The 21,057-nt window shown below is 32.0% G+C and overlaps 1 protein-coding gene across 2 annotated transcripts in view; it reads right to left on the minus strand.

Moving 5' to 3' along the window:
* Positions 1–3,144: 3,144 nt before the first annotated feature.
* The window catches only part of FBXO47 (F-box protein 47), a 35,474-nt gene continuing 17,561 nt past the window's right edge, over positions 3,145–21,057 (minus strand). Inside the window, exons 2-11 of one of the 2 annotated variants that reach the window (XM_074320486.2) lie at positions 18,783–18,992; positions 18,015–18,185; positions 15,273–15,349; positions 13,870–13,947; positions 11,670–11,778; positions 8,312–8,488; positions 7,215–7,361; positions 6,437–6,579; positions 4,015–4,174; positions 3,145–3,283 (exon numbers count right to left, since the gene is read on the minus strand). In XM_074320486.2, coding sequence (XP_074176587.1) covers positions 3,171–3,283; positions 4,015–4,174; positions 6,437–6,579; positions 7,215–7,361; positions 8,312–8,488; positions 11,670–11,778; positions 13,870–13,947; positions 15,273–15,349; positions 18,015–18,185; positions 18,783–18,966 — 1,359 coding nt within the window. In that variant the 5' untranslated portion in view covers positions 18,967–18,992 and the 3' untranslated portion in view covers positions 3,145–3,170. The remainder of the gene's footprint in view (positions 3,284–4,014; positions 4,175–6,436; positions 6,580–7,214; positions 7,362–8,311; positions 8,489–11,669; positions 11,779–13,869; positions 13,948–15,272; positions 15,350–18,014; positions 18,186–18,782; positions 18,993–21,057) is intronic. The other variant, XM_088802236.1, reaches the window with a different exon arrangement.

Below are 21,057 nucleotides of genomic sequence, written 5' to 3' on the forward strand. Positions count from 1 at the left end.
TAAGAAATGGAAGCATGAACGAAGTACATAAGTCATCAGAGGATGGAAACAGTGTGAAATAAGGTGCCAATTGTTCATACTATGGAGAGCAGCCTTGACACTCTTGAAGGCTTGAAAGTCTTCTTGAGTAATTTACTGCCTGCATTGTGAAAATGATAAAGCTGGGGAATCAGAAGGTCATGAGCAGAAGTTATCCAAAAAAGTGTTAAGACTAGATGTTTTACGGTTTCATAAAGTACAGACTATTTATCACAAGATATAAACTTTAGTTTCTAAGAAAAGTAACATCATTAGTTTGTTATTAGTGTTATTACGGTATTGTGTCTGTATTTAGAAACAATAATAAATATAAATGTAATGTTGTGTTGAGCTTTTTTGAGCTTGCCTTCTAGTGGAAGTGAAAATAATCCTACAAATCAAAGTCAAAGGAAACTGAGGAAATCACTATCAAAAGGAAAAAAAAAGCAAGAAGCCCAGGTCAATCTTCTAATTTAGAAAAAGTACAGGATTAATTATCTGACCTGCTAGTGGTTTACATCATTATGTTATTATGACTATTCTAGAGTTAGAAGTGGACAGTCTCCTAGTGTTTTCAGGCTATTCATTTTGCAAATCTTCCCTTTTTTATGGCAATATGACTGCATATACCGTGTTTCCCCGAAAATAAGACCTAGCCAAACAATCAGCTCTAATGCATCTTTTGGAGCAAAAATTAATATAAGACCCGATATTGTATTATACTATATATTATTATATTATATTATAAAGACCTGGTCTTATATTATAGTAAAATAAGACCGGGTCTTATATTAATTTTTGCTCCAAAAGACTCATTAGAGCTGACTGTCCTGCTAGGTCTTATTTTCAGGGAAACACGGTACCATCACTTAAACATCAATACTAATGCTAATAATATATGCTTTTGCAAATTAATCTCCCACTTTAAAATCTGATATCACACTTTATTCCTAATGACAAATGTATTCAGCAAAAAAAACTAGACTGCTGATTTGAGGAAATTGCAAATTTGGTCTCAAATGTTATTTTTATTTATTAATAATTGAATGAAGAATTTATTAGTTTATTTTTTATTGGTAGCAAGATGATATCATTTATCTACTGCACCAAAGAATGAATCAGATTTTTTATGTTCTAAATTTCTGGGGAGGATGAGATAATAATCTCACAAATATTGAGAATAATGCAATAATGTTGTTTTAAAAAATTTACAGCAGCAGTCATGTCAGTCAAGTGTGTGATGAGATTCAAAATCCAGGTCAAAATGTTTTAAATTAAACCATGCTTCTTTTGTAAACTTGCTGAAAATAACTGCTGTAGAGACTTGGATAATTTAAGAAATTTAAGAAAACTTCACAATGCCAAATTGCTTCTCTAAGAGAATGAAACTTAATATCTATCATCTACCTAGAAAACTATTAAAAATATTCACTATTTGTATTAAAATTTTTACTTTTTTCCTTCATTCCCCCTCCCAATAATCTAATGGAATATATTCTGAACTTGGAATCACCAGTATTTTGATAAATAATATATAATAGGCTTTCCAAAGCATGTATGAGAAAAAGAGTGAGAGAGAAAAGAAAAAGCTAATTAAGGTGTTATTTTGTACTGTGGTATCTGACAACGTTTAATCTTCATAATTTACTTGTGGGTGAATTCTTAATTGAGAGGAAGAAAATGAAACCAGAATAAAAGCAAGGGCTCTGTTTTTGCATAAATATTCAAATGCTAAACTCTGGAGAAATAATTTCTGCCACCAATGGAATTATAGTTGGACAATCTATCAAAGAAAGGCAGTTAATTTCTGACCCTCCATAAATGAAAGTTAAGTATTTTTGCTATTGAAATATAGTAAAATCTTGTTATCACAATTTATATTTTCGCCACAATTTTCACTCTTCCTCAATCCTATTAAATCTCTTTCTGAACCCCTCTTGCCAAGTACTTGAGAATTTCCCACAATTTATACTTCTGCAGGTAATTTCTATATCTAGTGTTTCTTCCCTTCATTAGCTGAAGAGGTAAGTTAAGTCAAGGGCTTTGGAAAAGAAAGTCAGCCTCTGAGAAGTCCAGTGGAGAGGGGTGTGTCTTCAGAAGTAAAATGATCAAACCCAATTTGCAGAAAATGAGAGATCCAGGAGGGCTCCAGCATTATTTCAGCCCCATTAGGCACCATTATTTTCTACTTAAATAACAAAAGTGGTGATGACGAATGTTAGTCAGACTGAAATAGTCCTGGAGCTTCTTGGAATCCATTTACTTGAGTGAAGAAAACCCCCACTCATGGGCTGCTCTAACCATCACGCTTCCAGTTTTCTTCAAGTCCCACTCTTTAAGATGGAGAAAAGCTTTAGGAAGAAGTGCAAATTATTTGTGAAGATGGTTTAGGCAGCAGAATAGCTATTTTTCTTTCATTTTATATTTTCCCTTATTTGCAACATTTTACTGTAATCCCCAGAAAAGAATAAAAGATAATTTGTATTAAAACAATATATAACTTCCTCTATTTATAGACTTTTTGTATGATTTGTCTTAAAGAAGGAAACGTGTATATATGTGTGTATATATATATAGACGTCTGTACACACACACACACACTTCCTTTGGTTTTTGATCTGTTCACACAAAATGTGAACAAAATATAATGTTCTTTGTAATCATAAGCTGAGAAAGTGGTAAAAAAAATGTGATTTATATCTGCACATTCCAAAACATCATATTGTAAACCTTCACAAAACATTCTGGGCTATGCCTACAAAACCTAAGCAAGGTGAACAGATACATACTATTTAATGAATTTGGGTCTGCTCTAACCATAAACCAAAAATTTCTCTTGCTTCGAAGATCCACACATACAGGTTGGCTGATCCCAGATTCTTGGATACTAATGTTCTGTTTAGTTTGGTGTTAGGTTTACCAAAATCAGGACAGGCACAGCTTATTTTCCAGAGAAATCTCAATACATACTTGGATTTGCCTGTAATTTTTATATTAATAATGGTTTAAGCAGCTACTTCTAAAATTCTATGTAGCTTTTGAATTAGTTAGGTGATAAAAAGTTCCATGGATGCCATTCTTTGAGGAAAAGTAGCACTCTTGTAATTGTTAGTTTAGTGAGGTATTCTCTAAATGCAAGACTTTCTGAGTATTTAAGTAGAGAGAGTATTCATGGTTAAATACAGGACCTCTTTATGGAAGTTAGCCTGAGCATGCACCAGATGGAATAAATTCAAAAAGTTTCTCTCCTCTTCATCACGGTCTCCTATATGCCACACACAGGAATGGATAGTAGGGAAAAGAAAATGACAGTTAAGTTTTTAAACATATAATTTATTTAAAACATAAGATGTCCTAATTTTTCCTAATAATATGTAACAGAAGACTAATTAGTAATCTTTACTAAGTCAGATGTTGACCATTGAAATCATGAAATTCTGTAAGAGCACTGAATTAAAAGTCAGAAGAAAAGGATATTGGTCCATGTTTTATTGCTTCTAATTTTATGACTTAGGTAGGCCAAGTCAGGTAATTTTTCTAAGCCTTAGTTTTCTCATCTGTAAAATAGGGTTAATTATCATGTTGACTACCTAATAAAACTGTAAAATAATATATATTGAGACTATACAAATATATTATGAAACTATACAAATGTTATACAATATTATACAATTATTGAGACTATACAAATATATTCATTGTATTATTATGATGAATATGATAGTTGATAAGAGAGTAAGTTAAAATTTTTTGCCATGCAAAATTGTAATTGGTTCCTTTCACAGCAGACTCTTCCATTTTGTTTCCCATTAAAACCAATATCAGATTTAAACAGTGAAAAAATCAGGAACTAAATATATCTCATGGAAAAATAAACAAAAAATGTCTACTTCTATTCTTAGTTTAGAAATAAAAGTCTACACAGAATTATCTGTCTTAAGTGGAAACTAGAATGCATTTTACTCTCACCTGTGCACCATCTACATGCATACTCACCAGACATAACTGACTGTAGCATTTCCATTATAACACATGCAAATGCATTTGCAACATTCTGCAGAAAGTTACTTCTTTCCACTGAAGTACTAAAGACTTTACAGACTTTGTGCATCATTTTAACTGCCCAATCCATGCAGTATAGTTCTTTCTCACACACCTGATATAGACATACAGAGCATTATGGTAAATCTTCATGTGAAGAAAGCTATAGACTTTGAAAATGGTATTAACTATGATGGTTTATGATTTTACATAATTTATTACACATGACATTATATTGAGTCTCTAAATGGGAAATGCTCCTATATCTGATACTCCTTTGCTTTCAGATGGTACAATTTTAGTGGAAAATGTATAATATAGATAAAAGTATGGTTCAAGATTATCATAGAATATTATTTATTAATGTAAGAACAAATATTGGAAACAATTATTAAACATGAAAATAAGATGTCTGCTCATTCACTCATTCAACAGATATTTATTGAGCACAGGCTAAGAACTGGAAATACAATGGTAAGCCATAAAGACAGAGTTTCTATATTCAAGGGGTCCAATCAGGGTGACAAACAGGAAATTTCGATAGACAAGAAAACTATAGTATTACCAACTTTCCATTTTGAGAGTTGTAGGGAATATTTATCTCTCTATTATTTAAAAGAGAAACATTTAAAGACTACATGTAATGGTTAATACTGAAAAGAAAAAGTTTTATTTACTAACACTCTGGCCAATTTAACTCACATAGCCAAATGATATACATCTTGGAAATAAACTAGTGTAACTAAATAATGTTAATCTGACAGGAAAGACTTATTGACTACTTACGTGTAAGGCATGGTACGAAGCACTATGAAAGAAGTAAGTGACATAGTCCTGGATTTCAAAGAATTTACAAGCTATTTGGGAGATGACTTACTGCACACATAAAATAGCTTAAGAACACTATTAATAAATGAAGATAAAGAGAAGACAAGTCTAAGGCAATTTAGGGAAAATTAATGATCAGAGTTGAGATGTTCATCAGAAAAGGCTTTCTAGAGAAGGCTTCTCCACCCCTAGTGACTTCCTTTCCATTCTGTTTGCTATAGTGCTGCCAAAGTGACCTTTCAAAAACTTAAAACTGATCTCTTCCTAAAACTTTTTAGCAGCACCCTATTAGAGGACATGTTCAACCTCCACGGGGTCTACAAGGCCCTTCATTACCCGGCCTCTCCGTTTCCATCTAACCTCCCACATCCTCCTCCTCTTCTGCACATTTTTCCCTTCTGAGATAATACTGAGCTGCTTACAGTCCTGTGAATATAGCCATGCAGTTCCATTTCTGTCTCTTTTTTGGAGGAACTTTCCTTAATTATTAAAATAAATATTTACATTGTGAATACAGTTAATTTAGTAGCTTTTTTCACATTTTAAAAAGAGCACAGAGGTTTCATTCATGTTTTAAGGAACTGAGTTGGTAAAGATCCTGTCTCCATTTAATAGAAAATGGATTATATTCAATTACTCCTCACAACACCCAACTGGAAGAGTATTCCATTGCTTTTGAAGCCTGTTTGAGCTGACATCTGTGATGGTAGCCGAATAAATGAGATTTCTATGTAACACGTGCAAGAACATGCAGGTAAATTATTCAATTTACCCCCTCTATCTGCCTGGTGAACTTTTATTCATTTTTAAAAACCTACTTTTACCTGAATTGGGGAGGCCCTCTCTGTGCTCTATACTCACCCAGTATTAGCTCCTCTCTGCTACCTCTGTTTGTACCTTTTTGCATATATATTCTTGCACTTATTTCTCTGAATTTATTTATATATACCTTGATATCTCTTAAAGACTCAAAAGCAGCTTTTGGTCAGAGATTTGTTCTATTAACTTCCATAGTCCTAGACTCTAACACAATGTATGGCACATAGTAAAAACTCAATTTGTGTTAAATGAATGAGTATTAAATATATTTTAAATGTTTTATTTTGAAAAACACTTTATACAAAAGTAGAAAGAATAGTGTAATGGACTCTCAGTACTCATTTTCCAGTTTCAACAATTGCCAATCTTGTTTTACCTCTATCACCTTTCACTTCCACATCCTCTCCTTGCTGCCCATTGACTATTCTGAAGCAAATCAAACGGGGTACTCCATTTTTTTAATGGAATTTTAAAAACAAGACTATAACTTGGCAGAGCTCTATGATGATAATCAAGACATGAAGTGGGGAGAGGTTAATATAGGGAATAATTCCAAATATTTATGTTTATCATAAACATTTTTAAATTTTACAAGTATATATAAAATATATACTTAAATAATTATTCTTTCAAAATGTTTTGTACATATTTCAGTTCCTTCAGGGCAGCTCCCTGGAAGGTCAATATAATGTTAAACAACTTGCTAGAGAAAAACTGATTTTTTACTTACCAAAGCCAAAAAGACTATCAGCCTTGCCAGTTCAGCAGCCCGTCCATTCACAGCTTTACTAGCCATGAAAGTGAAACAGATGTTGTTCCCACTTAGGATTAGGAGACGTGCATTATTCTCTAGAAGCCACTCACGGGGAACCACTTTTATTAGAGTAAGAACAGTTATTTAATGAGAAATTACACAATAGCTATAGTAAACATCATTAATTATACGCAATATTATATCACTTTATTGAAAATACAAGTAGTGCCAAGGGAAAAATTCAGAAAAGAATGCTTTAGTTTTTCAATTACAGCATTTAACTGTAGACAGAGATTATTGCCATGTTGTGGCAGCTCTTACAAATGTACCAGTAATATAGTCAAAGCATTTTTCCTACACATAGATCAACAGGCAAGTTGGTCTAATCTTGTGAAAAGAAAGAAATTTTGTAAACTTTTGAATCTAAAGGATTATGCATGACTGGAAAAAATTCTTTTACCTCTGCTATACCAACAGGAGAGGCTTTCTTCTTTACACAACTAGGAGGGTGTTTCTAAGAACTTGCAAAATAGGAATAATTGAGCTAAATTATGCAGCTTTCTAATAATAATGGTAATAAATATATATTTACAAAATTCACAATTGAAGCAAAGTAGTTGACTATATGCATTCTTTAAATATTTTAGAGCATTTAATGATTTCCAAGAGGTAAGCCAGTAGAATTACCCTTATTTTGTAACTGTATTCTAATAATAAATTTCTGTTACACTGTATGGTAAATATATATTTTTACCTGATAGTTCATCTACAAGACTGATAACATCATCTGCTGTCCACTCTTTGGTGCCTGTGTCATATAGTAATCTAATGGCATCAGCCAAACCTCTCAGGCTGGATTCATCTGTAGGTTCTTCTATCATTTTCTGCCAAATCACCTGTCCTGAATGACAATTGAAACAAAAATTAGGTTATGACACAATAGATGGATTTGTGATAAAAGACTTCATGGATTGTTTAAAAAGGAAATTAGATTGCATAATGGAATTCATTACTTATATATGTTATTTTCATAACGAAAGATCAATTCTGTGAAGAGTATCAATTTGAATGTCTCTGACTGATGTGATGAAGCCCAGCAACAACAGCTAAATGAAGTAAAGAAAAGGTAGTTCCACCAAGCAGAACAGGGCTTCTAGTTCAAAGATAATACTACTCCTGTAACAGACATTGGAATAAACAATTAATGTAATCTTACTAATATAAAATAAAATCTGAAAGAGAGAACATGCTATACTTGAGAATCTTCCAAACATTTATATCAAAACAGAGCAATTCAGGCAATTTTTGATTATTGACCTGTGACCAATTTTCTTTGTGAATTACACATACAAAAAAATTTAGTCCCAGATTGGCTTCTTGCTGCTATTCGACATACTTAAACTGATTACCTCCTGACATAAGGCAATGTGAACTAAAGAAATACTAATTTTAACATCAACCTAAACTTAATTAGAAAGGCAAAAAATTGCAAAAAATCATCTTATGCACCCAAAATTAAGTAAAACATAAATTCCAACTACTACTTTGATTCACTGGCACTATTTGTCCCCTCCAGCAGCAAACATATTCTTGAGTTAAGATAATGTTTAAAAAGCAGCTATTTTAGGTAAATCAGAGATGATAGGAATATATGTGAAAATGGCATGCAGGATAACAATTTCTGTCTTGAAGCTTAAGTTATGCACAAGTTAATGTAACTATAAATCTATGAAATCATGAACTAGTTTAGTCATTAGGAATGATGAAACTGAGCTGGTACAAAAAGATATGCTTTCCAAAAATAAAAGTAACCAGTTTTGTAACATATGTTGCTAAAAAATAGATGCTCACCATCTTGAGGAGATATTGGTCCAAAGATGATATACAGTAATCTTGCCTGATTCACCATTGGCCATGGTTTTAATATACGTGTCAACCAAAAAACAGAATCACTTCGATGTGTCCAGTGATCAAGCAGGACATTCCTGCAGAACAGTCTGGTCCTTAACTCCAGTTTTCGGGCACTTCCTATGAAGACAAAAGACTTGTAAATCATTTTTTCCTAGAAAGGTTGATGTGAATAATTGATAGGTCGAAGATATACATCATTAACATGCTTTATACTGAAAGTGTTACTTCATTTTCTTCTAAAAATTGTAGATTATCAAGGGGCTTTTTTTTAACAGCTTTATTGAGATATAATTTACATACCATACAATTTACCCATTTAAAGCATACAGTTCAATGGTTTTTAGTATATTCACAGACATGTGCAGCCAACACCAAGTCAATTTTAGAACATTTTGATCACCTCAAAAAGAAATCCTGCTCTTATAGCTATCACTTCCCTATGCCTCCATACTTTACCACCCCCTGCCCCAAGCAACCAATAATCTACTTTCTGTCTCTATAGATTTCCCTATTTTGGACTTTCATATGAATGAAATCATATAGTACATGGTCTTTTGTGACTGGCTTCTTTCTTTAGCATAACATTTTCAAGGTTCATCCATGTTATGGCATGTATCAGTACTTCATTAACTTTTATGGCTAAATAATATTCCATTGTAGATATACCACATTTTGTTTATACATTTGCCCATTGATGGACTTGTGGATTATTTCCACCTTTTGGGTCCATTCTGAATAATGCTGCTATTAACACTCATGTACAAGTTTCTGTGTGGACATGTTTTCATTTCTCTTGGGGATATATCTAAGAGTAGAGTTGCTGGGTCATATGGTAACTCTATATTTAGTCATTTGAGGAACTTGCCAAATTGTTTTCCAAAGTGGCTGAACCATACAACAATGTATGAGCGTTCTAATTTCTCCACATTCTCATCAACACTTGTTATCTGACTTTATGATTCTGGCCATCGTAGTGGATAAGAAGTGGTATTTCATGTTTTTTTTAAACAGCTTTATTGAAATATGAATAATTTAAATACCATACAATTTACTTACTTAAAGTGTATAACTCAGTAGTTTTTAATATATTACATTACTAATTTTTTAAAATTGTGGTAAAATATATAACATAAAACTTGCTATTTTAATAATTTTTAGTGTACAATTCAGTGGCATCAATTATATTCACAATGTTGTTCAACCATCACCACTGTCTATTTCTAAAACTTTTCATCACCTCAAACAGAAACTCTGTAATAATTAAGCAATAATGTTCCCCTTCCCTTACTTCCTGGTAACCTCTAACTACTTTCTGTTTTTAGGACTTTGCCTGCTTGTTCTAGGTACCTCATGTAAGTGGAATCATACAATATTTGTTTTTTCGTATCTGACTTATTTCACTTAGCATAATATTTTCAAAGTTCATTCATGTTGTAGCATGTATCAAAACTTCACTCCTTTTTATGGCTGAATAATATTCTACTATATATTTATACCACATTTTGTTTATCCATTCATCTGTTGATGAACATATAGTTGTTTTCACATTTTAGCTATTGCAAATGATGCTACAATGAACACTGGCATACAAAAATGTGTCCAAGTCCCTGCTATAAATTCCCTTCGGTATATATAATACCTAGGAGCGGAACTGCTGGGCCACATAATTCTGTTTTAACTTTTCGAGGCATGGTCAAACTTTTCCATAGTGGCGGCACCATTTTACATTTCTATAGCATTTATGTTCTACTTATTTATAGAAAAGACAGTGTAAGTAGAAAGTCTACCAGTGATCTAAGGCCATATGTAAATAAGCATTCCCTGATTATGTTAAACCAAGTAACACAGACGTTTAAAAGACATTACTGTAGGCCTGGGGAAATCAAGAAAGGTTTTACAGAGTAGGTCAGGCAAATTGGGTCCTAAAGGATGAGAAGGAGAGATGGTATTCCAGGAAGAAAAGAGAATGAATAAAAGGTATGAGGTAGAAATGTTTAAGAGGTGTCTGAGACACAGTGAGTAGAGCACTATGCCTACTCTGCATCAAACTGATATAAAGAGTAATGGGCAATAAGTTTGAAAAAGTACGTTAGGATTAGATTGTGAAAGCCAGGCTAGTTGGGACTTTATTTTGAAAATATCAGGGAACTAATAAAGTTTCTGATCAAGGGAGGAATATGATAAATTAATTTTGTTATTATTTCACTGGGCTTCCAAGTCTGCCTTTTTAATCCATAATTTGTTTTACAATGAAATAATTCAAGCTGACAGAAAAGCAGAGATACTATAACAAATACTGTGTATCAACTTTACTCACTTAAAGTATATAACTCAATAGTTTTAAATATATTATTTGACATAGCTTTGTCAAAACTTTACTTTTTGCTACATTTGCTTCAGATTTTTAAAAATAAATAAAAACATTACCAATATAGTTTGGATTGGATGTGGCCCACCCACATTACAAAGGGTAATCTGCTTTACTCAAAGTCTACTGATTTAAATGTTAATCTCATCTAAAAACTAACTTCAGAGAAACATCTAGAATAATGTTTGACCAACTATCCGGGTACTATGGCCTACTCAACTTGACATACAAAATTAACTCTCACATCTCCCAACTATATTCTTATACTTTTTAATATATACGTGTAACCATAAAGAATATATAGAATTATTTTTCATGTTTTTCCTATGTATATAAATGATTCCATATTGAACGTATCATATGGTAACCTTTTTTCTCACGTTATATTTTGAGATTTATCTATATTAAATACACATGGCTCTAGTTCATTCGTTTTAACTACTAATGGTTTTGATTGTATGAATATGCCACAATTCATTTATCCATTTTCCTGACAATAAGCATTTAGGTGTTTGCAGCTTTTCATGGTTACATGCTTCAATACTCACTCTTACACGTCTCCTTGTGCATACTGTGGGAGTTTCTCAGAGTGAAATTGCTGGGTTATAGGAGTCTATAATTTTAAAAATATGAAATATTTAAAGTATATACAAAGGTTTAAAGAATTCTATAATGAACACCTTTGTATCCTCCACCCAGCTTAAGGAATAAAATATTAATAGAGTTGAAGCTCTCTGAGTACTTCTCTTTCTTTAACACAAACCACTTGTGTCTCACTATCTAATTCAGTGTTTATCATTCCCTTACATTTCTTTGTCCTTTTACTATAAACAGATGCCACAATTTATTTTTAAATATACCTTAGAACTCTGCTATTTTTCTGTCTTAATCTCTGTATGTTGTTTCTGAATTGTATTAATAGTTCTTTACCTGGTTTGCTGAAGACAATGGTCTGCATCTTGCGGGAGAGATTAGTCATTTCACACAAGAAGTTATAAACACGATGGCACTCAAGTTCATCCCAACCTGCTGTTAAGGTCTGAAGATAAGAAAATAAAGGAAACATTGCAGATATTCAGATCCTCACATCAAAACATAAGTCAATGCTGCCTTATAAGCATAACTGTTGTAGCACATGAATGAGGTGATGCACAATTTTTATCCACTATGGGACTGTTGAAATTAATAAGAAATTTTATATAAACCAAATCTAGAAATGCTCCAAATCCAGTTTCTTTTCAGTTGTAAAGGGAGCATCTTTTCAGAGAACTTCTAAATGGTACTAAATCCTGAACTCTTGCAGTGTGAGGACAATAACAAAGACCCAAACCCTAGAACACAGCTTTAAAGACATCTGACTCACAACCATATTATGGCTTAGTTGCAGACTACAGTAGAACTCCTTTGACCCCCTCTAGCTATCATTTATGATATTGCTTAGAAAAAATAATGATCTCATTTTAATGTGACAATTATGAGCATTTATTTATGAGCTTTGGATGTGAACAAGCAAAAAAAGTTTTATTAGGACAGAATTGAATACTTACCTTTGGACAAACTTGAATGTACAGTTAAACATATATGAAAAGGAAATTTAAATGATATATCACTATATAATCGATCCTTGAACGACACAGGTTTAAACTACGCAGGTCCACTTATACTCAGATATTTTTCAACAAATACCTGTACTGTTTTCAATAGGAGGTTGGATGTCTGCGAATGTGGAGGGCTGACTGTATTCATTGATCTACGCCATTTTATTTTTTAAGAATTTTTATAGGAGTTTATTTGAGCCAAACTGATGACAAATTGCTGGGAAGCAAGACCTCAAATGCTCCCAATCTACGCCGTTTTATACAGGGGACTTGAACATCCATGGATTTTGGTATCCGTGGGAGGTCTTGGAACCAATCCCGTTCGGATATCAAGGGACAACTTAAATTTTAGGGGAATTAAGTATTACGTGTGCATTTTCGACTGTGCACAGGTCAGTCGAAAACCCTCACATTGTTCAAGGGTCAACTAAAATTCGATTTTGAAAGAGTTGATTAATCACATAAATTTTTCTTAAAATAGTTGACCTGGATTTCAGTAGTGTAAAAATTGATCTTATTTCTGGAAGGACACAGAAGAAACTGCTTACGTTGGAAAATTCTGTTGAAGGGAACTCAGTAGACAAGGGACAGGCTAGGGAGGGAGACTGACTTTTCACTTTGTACCATTTGAATTTTACATAAATACATGTGCTCATATTACCAGTCTCAAAGAAACGGGAAAAAAACAAAACAGCAAAAATCTATCTTGGAAGAGGACTAGTAGGAGGGGTTATGCCCCTAGAATGTGGGTGTGCAGATGGTGGCTGGCAGACTGGGATATAAGCAAGATTGTTGTAAAACTGTTGTAAACCTTATAAGGTTGTTGTAAGTTTTAAATAAGTTAGTACATGTAAACTGCTTAGAACACTGTAATATATTTATAATATATTATTGAATAACATTTAATTATAATATTGTTATCTTCTTTGTTTATAATAAAAGATTAGTCAAAAATGTTCTTAAAAGCATACTGTTGATTTTTTTTCCAGCTCTATTAAGAGATCATTGACATATAACATTTGAAGTTAAAGGTATACAACATAGCAATTATATACACACACACACACACACACACACACACACACATATACACACACATATCAAAATGATTACATAATAAGGTTACATTTATCACCTCCTATAATTAGAATTTTCTTCATACAGTCGATTTCTAAAATCACATCTTACATAACTAACTCAAGATTCAAAAAACTAATTACACACACACACACACACACACACACACACACACCTTGCCCCACACTATTTCTAGTCTTTAAAATATTGGTTAGAAACTTGGAGAACACTGGTATAGAGCAAATAAATGTTAAATATGTCTTACTGGTGAGAAATCCAAGAAAATCTTATTAGATTTTCAAACATTATTAGATTAACACGTTCTCAAATTTTTACAATTTTATTTTGTTCTTCTTCTAGATTATTACTTTTATTAACCCATGGAACACTATACTACATGCTCTATTTGTCAACAGTTCAAAAACATTCCTTTTATTTCATTAAAAAAAAAGTACCTGTAAAAACATGCCATAACATGATAATCCTAAACATTGCATAGGAGCTGCACAGCCATTGAATTTAAAACAGGAAACCTGTAAAGAGAAAAACGATTAATTCCTCCTTTGCAGTGGAACTGTACAATGATTTGACAGTCAAATTTAATGGAAATATATGATTGTCAGTATTAACTGAAAATAACTAAAACACTAAATAACTGATTAGCATTGTTATATAGGTGGGGATTACGAAAGAAATATAAAACAAAGGTTACCTTCAAGGAGCTCACAATTTATTTAGGAGCATAAGATATGCACATATGAAATTATTTGGTAATTCAGGTTAGAATATGTATAAATTCTAAAATGACCGAAAAAAATATTATATCAGACACTATGAAAGCAGGGAAATGATAAATTTGGGAATGATCAAAAAAGCTTATGAAAGATATGAAACAAGCAATGTCTTAAAATAGGATTCAGATATAACAAATGCAAAGGATTGGTGAGGAAACAGTAAGGACAAAATTGTATTGAGGTAAGAAGAACTAAAGTTTACTTGGAAAGAAAGATATATATGACCAGCTTAATTAGACTCAAAGTCATAGGAAGTAAGGTTGCATTGTCAGGGAGAGCCTTAAATACCAGCTATGGACTTTGGACCTTTTCTTGCTGAAACTGAGTAGCCACTTAAAGATTTTTGAGCAAGAAAATTAACTTGATGGAAGCGATGCGTAAGGAAGAATAACCTTGATTCAGTGTATAGAATGTCTTGGGGACTGAAGAACTGGATGGCAGAAAGATCATCTGGGAAGGTGCTGCAATAATACAGACCTGAACACAATGCAAACACTGACGTGAAAAAGCCAGTGCATCAGAAATAGTTTGCATACTATTGAGAATAGAACTGAGCGTTGTGTGTATGTTTGGGTTTGTATAGTGAGGCTCAATTTCTTAGAGATTATGCCCAAATACATGATACACGTACATGATACATAAATTATCATAAGTGTTGTTATTTTATATATTAAAATAACTTTCTTATGTTTTTGTATATTTAAACAGTAAGATTTTGACATTCAGAAATTATTTCATTTTAATAAAATATCTAAATCACCACTTTAAAACATCCTCAGGATTCCTGTGTGGGTTAAAATACTTTTATACTCTGATAAACCTAATAAGCTTAAATGATATATTTAATTATATATAAAAATTATTTTATAATAAGTGAAAGACTACTGTACTACTACATTTTACAATCTTTGAGTACTTGGTAAAGTATTAGATTATCACTGATTAATTTTTTAGTACTAATTCATGAAGTTCTACTAATTAAAGACAGATTTTAAATGAGTACAATAATAAAATATCTTTACTGGAAATTAAGATTGTGAAGTAATTCAGAAGTGTGATCTTACTTCTGCGAATATCTTGTGAATGTACTTTAGTCTTTCCTTTGTAGGTAGCAGCAATGTACATCTTTTAAATAGTAAACCTGAGAAAGTAAAGAGACACATGAAAAAATGGCAACAACAATGCAATTAATTTAAGAATATCTACAAAGCACAGCATAACATTTCCTGAAAGTCAAGTATATTATAGTATATCATAGTGGACTGTGAACTGATGTGGTTAAGAGGAAGTTTGGGAGGAAGAGTGCAAAACATTTATAACATATGGTGATTACTAAGTGACTCTGATGTCCACCTAAGAAGCACTGGCATAAAACCTTAAAATATTATGAAGTTGATACTATAGGACAGATATAGAAACGTATTTAGATTTAAAAAGATGCAATAACAAGACAAAATACACTAGGGAAATTTTATGTTGTCTTTATTCCATAGAAAACATATTCCAATATCTCTTGGAATTAACTTCATGTCCACAAAGGAAAATGTTTTGAATTGCTAATGCAAAACATGGAAAGAATGGGAAAAGAGATTTTGTATTCCTTTCTCTAAATAAAAAAAGTTAGAAGTCACTTTTGCTCATAGAAAGTAGCCAGTTTGGATGAAATATCTATTTCTTCCTTCAAAGATATCCTTTTATGGAGCATGCATGTTAAGAATGTATAGAATTTTATGTTCAGATATTTAAAAAAGAAAAAACAAATCTTCCAATTTCCCAGTGAGATATGTAACTTAAACTACAGTGACAGGAAGCGTATGATTTGTTTCCTCTAACTTGAAGTAGTCTGTTTTCCTAAAATGGTAATACATCGTTAACATTCCTATGAGGGCAAATGTCCTCAAACTAAAGATAAGATATATGAGTCAGGTATGAAAATATATACCTGAATATCATGACTTTTCTTCAATTTTATCTTCTCTGCATTTACTTTTTAACATAATATAATAACTACTTTATATGATTCTATAGAATCTAAGGGAATCTAATTTATTTTTAGACATTGCTATGTTTGGCTAACACATGACCAGAATTGAGTTTTAAACATAAACCCTCCCTATTTTGGGGCATAAAAAGACATTTTCAGTGTTTGGTTTTTAGGCTGAGTTCTTTTCCTTTCATGTTTTGGCATCCATGGCATATCATAGCTGGGGAATTGTAAGCTATAATTTTATGTTGGTTGCCTTTTCTAATATAAAACTCCTATTTTGAAGGGTTGCAATTTACCATAAAAACAAATACTGGCTGACTTATTTACTTTTTTAACACAGGTGCTTTGCTATACCCTTTAGAGACCCACTTCTTTAATTTCTTCATACTAAAATAGAGTCAGATGTAATGTTCTTTCCACACTGGCCATCTGCTCTGTTTTGTATGAAGAAGCAAATTAAAATTTATAATCTTCAGAGTGCAGGATTCTGAAAATGTTACTTTAATGTCTGAAAACAAGAACAGATCAGATAGGAATGGCAACATGAAAAAATGGTAAGTACATCAAACATTGACCTAAAGAATCAGTCATAAGCCAGGTGCTGCATCAAAATTAAATGGAAGTTTGAAATGATTACATGAATAAAACTGTTTTAAAAAGTTAGCTATTAAGATTAGTACACATTTGTATTTTTTGACTGAATTATCCATATAGTTGTCTTAATGCTTTTGTTTGTTTGTTTAAGCAATTGAACCTTGGTCAGAGAGAAAATATTCTTTTAGATAAAAACCAAAGAATAAGCTCTTTTACCCAAGTATCACTTCCTCTGCAACAAAGGATGTTTGAAAACAAGATATTCACAATGACAAATAGCAAAAAGTAATTGCATATTCTGTTACAAGCTTTAACAGAGCCTAATCATAAATACTGAAGCCAATCACACTGTAATCATATTACGTATCTTTTATTTAGTCTTATTAAGTATATTTGTCAAATACACTTTGAGATATTTATGCATCTATGTAGTCTTATTTTATTATCTTAAAGATAGGCATCCTTGGGCTGCTAAAAGCTAATATTCACTTAACTTACTATTATGCTTTTATTTAAATCTCAACATCACTTTGATATTTGATTTTATTGCCATACTTTGGTTAATTATAAGGTGATTTCATAATAAATTGGTATCATTAATCAAGTCAAAATTAGAATTTTATTTCAGCACTCTTAGGGAGAATGAAATAAAGCAATGGGGTAAAGGACATAAATGAACACAAATCAAGGGAAGAAAGATTATACAAATTTCCTTTGATAAGGTTAATTTAATCATAGCATAATGATTTATTATTCAATGTGTACAGCGCTTAAAAAAAGAAAACCATTGTTTCTGATAAAAGAATAATTGATCTTGCACAACAATGTGTTTAAATTTCTTTTCTGTTTTAAGGAATAGATTATGGTTGAAAGGGAAAAGAGGTATAAAGATAAAAGTCATTAGGTCCACCGGAGGTAAAGCATAGAAAATACCTCAATTTCCTAAACTGGTAAGCCACCTAGATAATACACATTGGCAACATTGTATCCCCATGAAATCACAAGGACTGACACTTTACATTAAAGTTCATTCTCACATCTTTAAAGATAAGCATAAGGGACTATTTTAAGGTAAAGTCCTCACACTGAAGAGTAAAAGCATCATAGAAACAGGCCCACTTTAGGAAACATTCTATTTCCTATGGGCCTTAGAGAATTGTGTATAATAAAATCCCCTTAATTAAGTGTGGTTCTTTACTTGTTACAATTCTATTACATACATTACCTATAAGTCTGTAGTGTTCCAGTATAACGGAGTCTTGTCTCCTGCCAGGCAGCTCAAGGTTATGAAAGTCCTGTAGTAAAAGTCTTTTGCTTCCTGATGAGGTTGAGATATAATTAATTATGTGTCGGTTGATTGTTTTGGACGCCATGCTTAGCATGCTGATGTCTTTCACTACCAAAAAAACATGAATACATATATATGAATGGCTTAAATACAAGAATGTCACCATTAGTACAATGTATTAGCATTTAAGTTATCTCATTAATAATACTAAATAATAATAAAAATAAATAATAGCAATGAGGGAATTCTTAAAATTGTTTTAATTCCAATGCTCAATCTTCTCCAATAAAAAAAAAAATCTTTAAACAAAAAAACTTGAACGGCACCCTCCACAACTAGGATTGAAAGGACAACAACTTGACTTGGAAAAAAGTCCTGGAAGTACACACTGTTCCCCAGTAAAGTCCTGTCCCCCTTCCCCAATGATAAAAAAAAATCTTTAAATCCAATGCTCAATGAATTAGAAATATTTTGGGATGTATCAGTCAAGTTACGATGTCATGATGATTAGAAACACGCTTTAAAGAGTTTGAGTTTCGTACTTTCTCATTGTACCACTTGAAACTTGATGAAACTTTAGAAAATAAACTTAATGTGAACACCATTAATTCTAGCAGGGCCTACGATGACAAAGTAGTTCTTGGGGAAAACAAAAATATTCGAGTGTTTATTTTCATAGTCCTTCTCATAGTCCCCAAACCTCACCTGACAAATATCTTATGATTAGTTGGAATATTTCCAATGGCAAGGCTTTAAAGTTTCCAAGTGTTGATAAAGGCTGAGAATCTGAGTCAACGGTATTGTTGGAAATATAGCTGGATCGACGATTACTACGTCTATATTTCTGACTGGGAATCAAAGTGAAATTGGTATTTATTCTAGATGCCATCCTTTTTCTTATTTTGTGAATTTATCCTGGTTAGAAAAACAAAGTACAAGAGACAAAAAAGAAAAGAAATTACAGTGATGAAGAACTTTAGTTTTTTAAATGAAGAGGTAGATACTTTGATGGGCAATAGCTGTCCCTCTATATTTACAAAACTTTTTATATGGAGTTCCCACCAGTATAGTCCATTATTCATCTCAGCATGATATGAAATATTTAAAAATCTTTTCCCTCTTAGGCAAATATTCTAGATAGATTAAGAGTTTTAGTAGAAAGAAAGACATGTTTTTGGATGAGATATATTCTAAGAAAAGAAATACGCAAAATTTTTAAAAAGTAAAAGATTTAACACAAAAGAAAAAATATAACAAATTAAATACATCCAATATCTGTCAATTAGTATATTGCTTTTACGATTTTTACATTCTAAGAAAATCAAAATATTAACGTAGCTTTAAAACTTTGTAGTACTGTTTTTCTATTTATTTTAAACAGTACTGACATGTTTTATTAGCAACAATAAAAACAAAAAGATAAAAAATAGAGACTAAGTTTTGAGCTTTTAAAATTTACTAGCTCTAATAGATTAAAAATGTTGTATTACTATTATCAATTATGTGATGTATAATGCACAAATAAGGAGTGAAATTAACGTCCTGTAAAATTAGTAAGATTCAAATACATAAATGAATAAAAATTTTCCCCTCAATTCCACTCTTGGTTCATAATACTGATAAATCTCAGGAAGGTCCTACACAACTTGATTTCAAAATGAACATTTCTTAGAGGGAACTTATTAAAATCACTGATAATTTATTTACACTAAACAAGAATTCTTTAAAAAAATTATTCATCACACACAGTGAATTTGTGTCACTATTGTTCCAATAAAGGAAACATTGTCTTTTGTAATATACATGTACATATGCATAATCACAATTCCAGTCTAAAGCTCCTTGTTCCTGAAGTAACAACTAAGATACTTTATCAGTTACAAACATATCTGACCCAGATACATTTTCTCCCCCCTTTGTCAAAAAATTGCTAAAATCACATTGTTACTTACTCATCTTAGGTTACATATCAACTAATATAAATTTAAAATCAGTTACACATTTGAAAACATAGCCAAAAAATTTAGTGCTTAGTGAAAAGCACACTGTGAACCTCCTTTAAGACCACCATATCAAAGCACTTTGCTTCAGCATTGAGCATTTAAATTAGTAGTTATTTTTAAAATAATCATTAAAATTATACAAGTAACACGTGCATTGTCAAAATGTTTACAAAACACAGCAAAAGATTAAATTTGCTTATAAACGCTTTGGTTTATATCATTCCTGAATATCACATGTATATTTCTTTTTAACAAAAACGGGGGATCATTGGTCATTCTACTTTGTAATCTGCCTTTTCAATAGTGATTATAATTAAAATTGTGATTTTTTTCCATGCTAATACGAAGTAATATGTTTTAAAAGCTGCATATACATCCACCAAATGAAAGAATCTTAATTTATTTAATCTATAAGGTTTTTTGTTTGGTTTCCTCACAGTAGGCGTTTTAAAGCATTTTCATTATAATAAAATACAAATCTGGCCTAGGATTTATCCTGCTTCTCTGAGGAACTTATAAAGAGGGACTTGGGTGGGGCTTGTGGGCTCTTCAGACTCACGGACACTTGGTACCTGGGGACGTCAGTGTATCAATCACTGAGTATATATATATTTTTAAATCTCTGAGAAGATTAAGAAACGATGGCAGAAATTCTCTTAAAACTGAAGTCTTTTTACAATTCCTTATTTTCCTCACTCAGACCTGAACGTTTTGGGGGAGACAGCAGGCTTTTCGGAAATTTTTAAAGGTGGAATCCTAAATCATCGCTGGTTTCCTCTCACCCCTCTAGAGAACGAGAATCCCGGGCCAAAATAATAACAATAAAATGTTTCGCTGCCTCTGTTCTATCCCCTTCATTTTCGACTATTCGTGAAAGGCTTTGAGCGCCCTCTTGGAGGAACTTGTTTTCCCCCTTTCAGAGAAAACCATCCCACAGCAAGTCACCGGGATTTCGACTTTGTTTGAACCTAAGAGAA

This window comes from Rhinolophus sinicus, chromosome 12, assembly GCF_057876585.1.
Source record: "Rhinolophus sinicus isolate RSI-liver-muscle chromosome 12, RSI-T2T, whole genome shotgun sequence".
Lineage (NCBI taxonomy): Eukaryota > Metazoa > Chordata > Mammalia > Chiroptera > Rhinolophidae > Rhinolophus > Rhinolophus sinicus.